We start from the raw sequence: 5337 nt of genomic DNA on the forward strand, positions 1-5337 counted from the left end.
CTAAGATCATATCAGTTAGAGAATAACCCACGTAACGGCTTCCAGAAATAGATATTGCCCTGTCATCATTTTGATAGGGAGACAGTAGATACTGAATTTGTGTATGTTGGATAAGGGATACTGTTACTATCCTGCATTCCTTCGAAAGCCATTTGTCCATCCCTGCATGAGGAAGTTGAATAAGAAGCCTCAGCCAGAGTAATGTTGGTGATGGTAGAGGCCCTAGCTAGGCCTATTCATGGTAGCACTATTATATAGTATTAATGAGCATTGACACATATGAAGGAATAGAGGACTGGGCCCTCTCCCTCTACTCTCACACTTGTGTTACTTTCAGGAAGGCAGTGTGGGAGGGGGATATGCAAATAAATGCAGGGGGTGCCCCCTATTAGGGCCCGGCAGCCACCCTGTCAGCTCACAGTGGACTGTTGTCACCCCGACAGAGAGTCCACCACACCCGTAGCTACAGACTGCACCAGGGCCACACCAACCGACAAACTTGCACTTGACTTGGCTTTTCCTAAGTGCTTGAAGAACTCTTTCTCTGACAACTTTTTTCCATGTCAGCTTCTCATCGATGGATTTTGGTTACTCAGCATGAAGCCTTTGCTTTAGAACTGACCGTTTTCTAGTTCTGTGAGGTGTTTTTAGTGAGATGCTATACATCTGAATTATACATCCTTGTAACGTCTGACACCTCTGAGGATTCAACTTTTAGGATTTCCCTCAAGCTGAACTCAAAACTTGCCTGTAAGGCAGACTTAGGTTTTCTTTAGAAACTACACTGCCATTCTTTCTGTCAGCAGTTTATTTTATTTTTCGTCTACCTTTCCTTGAGTGGGAGTAACAATGCACATTGTGGTGGCATTACATCCCATTCTCTTCCTGTCAGTCACTCTGTCACTGGCTGATGCCAAATCCTACAGACCCCACCAGTCCAACCTCTACAAAGCTGGACCCAATCCTCACCACCTTGTCCATGGGAAGCCCACCAGCAGGCACAAGTGAGTACTCACTCTGACTATACTGGGCTATACAGGGCAGAGGGGGCTGACTATAGATGTGCTCAGTATTCAGTGCATACTGTAGTTGATTATCGGTTGTCCTGGTCAATTTTCTTTCGCCTAGTTTTCTCAAGCCAGTTAGAAATGTTGTACGTTTGTTTTTTAGGTATAAAATACATTTTTAAGACTGTTATCTGATGTCTTTTTCCCCCCCATCATCCTCCCTCTGACAGGAACCACTGTGCCTATGTGGTTGAGAAGACTATGTCATTCACCATGCAGAATGGTGTAACACCCTATGTCAAGGCTGAGTACAACAAGTGTGCCTGGGGTCAGAAGTGTTCAACCCTCATGTGAGTGATCCATACTACACGAGACAACTATTCCTAATAGTTCTACAAACAAACCTACTGCCTTTGACATTGCTACTGTTGTTGCTGCTTCTACTGCCGCCTACCAATACCATGGCTACTATGTGTATAACTGCTGTAAAAACAACCGCTATTATTGTTTCTGCTGCTATTACCATATGAAAAGGTTAGGAAAACAGTACTGCCATTTTTCCTTCTGCTGTTCACAGACGTCACCTTATGCAGTTTCTTGAGTCATGTTTTTAATATTTTTTCCATCGACCCACAGGTACCGTCTGATGTACAAGCCAGTCTATAAAGTTGCCCATAAGACTGTCACTGAGCTGGAATGGCGTTGCTGTCCAGGCTACTCTGGCTATGGCTGCATGGAGGGACCCCCAGCCTACAACCACCCAATTAAGGCGATGCCTCCATTCAAGGGCTCACCATTCAAGGGCCCACCCATTAAAGGAAATCCCTGGAGTCAGACCAAGAGCCCTCCTCCCATGAAATCTTACCCAATGGTTGCCAAGGACCCTCCCATGAAGGGACCTCCTCCTATGAAGTCTTACCCCATGAAAGCAAAAGGTCCTCCTCCCAGCAAGTCCTACCCTATACGTCACTTTGGGCCTCCTATGACCCACCCCTCCTACCCAGTGTCCTCCTTTGAGCGTTACCCTTCTGTGCCACAGCACCACCGACAGCCAGACCACCACGAGCCTGGACCAGACCATCACTCAGATCCAGATCACCACGAGCCAGACCAACATCAACCTGAACCAGACCACCATGAGGAACCAGACCACCAGGGGCCAGACCACCACCAGCCTGAATCTGATCTAGAGCCAGACCATCACCATCACCAGCAACCTGGACCAGACCAACCTGATCATCCAGACCACACAGATCACTCAGAGCTGGAGCCCGTTGCTGAAGAAACAGCTCCCCTTGTTGGCAGCCAAGAAATCGATGGTAAGACAGAGTGTTATTCCAATGCATTTTCAGTACTGCTGCAATTCGTGAATATTACATGTACATAAGATTCTAGCCTTGCTTCCTCTACTGGAAGAGGATATCTATATGTATTTAGAGTGCATAAATGCACAGAAACTCCATTGATTTTGGCAACATTCTTCAAAGGCTTTATGCAGACAAATACTCGTAAAAATTAACACTTATGTTACATTACATTTACTCTCTCGATCTCTCTGATGTATGATTGTGTATGTAACACTCTTCTCCCCGCTGTAGGCCAGGCTCTAGACACAGTGGGCAGTGAGTCTGCAGAGCGTCTGGATCGGATGGAGGAGGACATGCGGCATCTATCGCAGGGTCTGGAGACACTTAGTGGGACAGTGAACGGTCTGGAGGACAGCCTGCGTGCCTCACTACGAGAGGACGCAAGCAGGATGCTCTCCGCCCTTCTGTCTGCATCACCAGGCCCTGTCCCCGCTCTGTCCTCCTCCCCCCACTCCATTGTAGGCTTTGCAGACATCCCAGGAGGGAACCCTGATGCAGAGGGCCTGGATGGTGGCCAGGCATTCCCAGGGCTGGGCGAGCTGACGGGAAGGGTGGAGGAGCTCCGGGCTGAGCTGCAGGCAAAGGCCACTGAGCTGGAGGAGCTGAGAGGCACGGTTATCAAGCACGACGATACACTGAAGAAGATGTCAGGAGGGATGGTTAGCTTAACAGGGACCCTATTGAGAGACACCCAGAAGGCCATGGAGGATCTAGTGGACGTCAAGTTGGGTGGGGTCCGGACGGAGATCATCGATGGGTTTGAGAAGCGCGTGGAGAGTGCTGAGAGCCGCTGTGAAGAGAATGCCGGGGAGGTGAGGCGGCAATGCCACAGAGAGCAGCAGGAGAGGCAGGAACAGATGGAGCAGGCCCTGGAGGGCAGCGCCACGGGACTGAGGAAGGAGCTGGGACTTGTGCAGGCTCAGATTCAGGGACATGACCTGACAGAGGGATGCTGTGGTACAGTCACTGGCCTGGCTGAGAGGGTGCATATGCTGGAACAGTCAGTGGCAGTCCTCAACCAGTCCCAGGAGCACTTGAGGGTGGAGCTGGGTGGGCACAAGGCCCATGTAGAGGGCATGCTGGAGGGCCGTCTGGGGTATGTGGAGGCTAAGCTCAACCTGACAGGGAGTGGAAAGGTCAGGGGGGGCAGAAGTGGGAGCAGTGGTAGTGGCGGGGTCCAGGGTAGCAGCTTAGAGGGAGGGATGGGGCCAGGTGGCCTGGAGGCCCGTCTGGAGGGGAAGCTAAAGTCTCTGGAGGGTCGTCTTCTGACGGCTGTGGAGGAGCTGGGGAACGCTACAGCCCCTGCCCTGCTTGAGGGCCACGTCGTGCCCACGCTGGAGACAAAGCTGGAGTCCCTCAGGAGAAGGCTGGAGCTGGATGTGGACAGTGTGCAGAAACAGCTGCGTGGCTTGGAACTCCTCTGCATGTCCTCCTCTCAGCCCATCCACCAGGGAGACACAGCCACATTGAACACTCATGTGGTGGAGGAGGAGGAGAAGAAAGGAGGAGGAGAGTTGAAGGGTCTCCTGGATGTGCAGGCTGACCGTCTGAACAGCGTTAATCTCACCCTGCAGAGCCTCCTGACCAGACTGTCCCAGAGGGAAGACCACCGGGAGGGAGAGGGGAGCTCAGTCCAGGGTGAAATCATGCTGCTTAAATTCAACGTCCGCTCCGTGAACCGCATCTTGAAGGGCCTGAAGGACTCTGTAGTGTCAGTGGTCCGGGATGTGGGGCACGCAAACACCACATGGCAGGAGCGAGAGGAGCGCTTGGCCCAGCAGGTGAAGGGCGTGGTGCAGCTGGTGGGGCGCCAGGCCTCCATGCTGGGGGCGGGAGAGAGGAGGCTGACCCGGCTAAAAGGAGAGCTCCAGGAGCTGAGGAGGCGGCTGGCCGGTGAGGTGCAGGGCTGCCGCTCCACTGCGCTGGGAGTCCAGAAGGAGGTCGTGGAGGTGGGGGGGCGCTTGGCCAGCATGGAGGGCCAGTGTAAAGGCTTCAGTCACCTGGCCGAGGATCTGGAGAGGATCAGGGCAGAGCTGGAGAGGCAGTCAGATGTGTACCTCTCCCAGGTCAACGGCACCCTCACTAATCACGCTCACCAACTGTCTGAGCTAAGACAGGAACTCAGGAACTGCACGTCGAAGGCAGAGCCCACCCAGCAGAACCTATTCCTCGTAGAGCCAGAACAATTAAGAGGAGACCAGTAACTTGTTATGAAACCATACCATACTGTAAGAGGGAGGCCAGTGTTCTGTACGGAATGATAATGGACCATAATCGTGAGCCCCAGAGACAAGGGCTGGTGGTAGAAACAAAAGGCCAATGTTTCAATCCACTGGCAATCCATAGAGAATTTCTAACTGTGTTGAGTTTTGTTTAGCAAAATGTTTACACTTGATTTTTTTGTATTGCTGTTCTTTCGTAGGCCTTTGAGTTTACAGGTATCCAAGATACTATATTTTTATTTTGTATGATTATCGTCTTTTGTATTTGACATTTTTATAAAACATTACAGTTCTTTGTGACCTCCCTTCCTCTTGCTGTTAAAGTATTGTTTGTATAATAAAGAGGCGTCATGTCACTGTTGCTCTATGGTCTGAAATGTATATACTTGTAAGAATAAAAGTATCAATTTGACAACAGTAAATAAAAGGATGCACTTAAATCCATCAGTGAGTGAACACAATGGCAAAAGTATGAGATCAGGCCACATCTAAAGCCACCAGAGGGCAACAGAGAGACAGATTACTCTGTCACTACCCACTGAGAAGCATCTGCATGCAGATTCAAGAAAATACTGAGCTTGGACAAATCAGTCTGTCTGTCTTATTACACATATTGGCCAAGTCCATTGATACTGAAGGGTCACTTGCACCTTCAACTTCATCCATTTGTAAAACATGAAATAAAATATGTAGTTTTGCTTAAACTGAATTGATTATTCAATCACGATATTAAAATTGGCC

At 50.1% G+C, this 5337-nt stretch overlaps 1 protein-coding gene across 1 annotated transcript; it reads left to right on the forward strand.

The window, feature by feature from the left end:
• The first annotated feature begins 433 nt into the window (after positions 1-433).
• On the forward strand, positions 434-5023 carry emilin3a (elastin microfibril interfacer 3a). The gene is made up of 4 exons (XM_021567233.3): positions 434-1004; positions 1238-1357; positions 1644-2326; positions 2606-5023. Exons 1-4 carry the CDS (start codon positions 850-852, stop codon positions 4576-4578), a joined length of 2931 nt encoding a protein of 976 aa, XP_021422908.3. The 5' UTR covers positions 434-849; the 3' UTR covers positions 4579-5023.
• Positions 5024-5337: the final 314 nt, after the last annotated feature.

Source organism: Oncorhynchus mykiss, chromosome 16 (assembly GCF_057628025.1).
Source record: "Oncorhynchus mykiss isolate SJ-2025 chromosome 16, ASM5762802v1, whole genome shotgun sequence".
NCBI classification, from domain to species: Eukaryota; Metazoa; Chordata; class Actinopteri; order Salmoniformes; family Salmonidae; genus Oncorhynchus; species Oncorhynchus mykiss.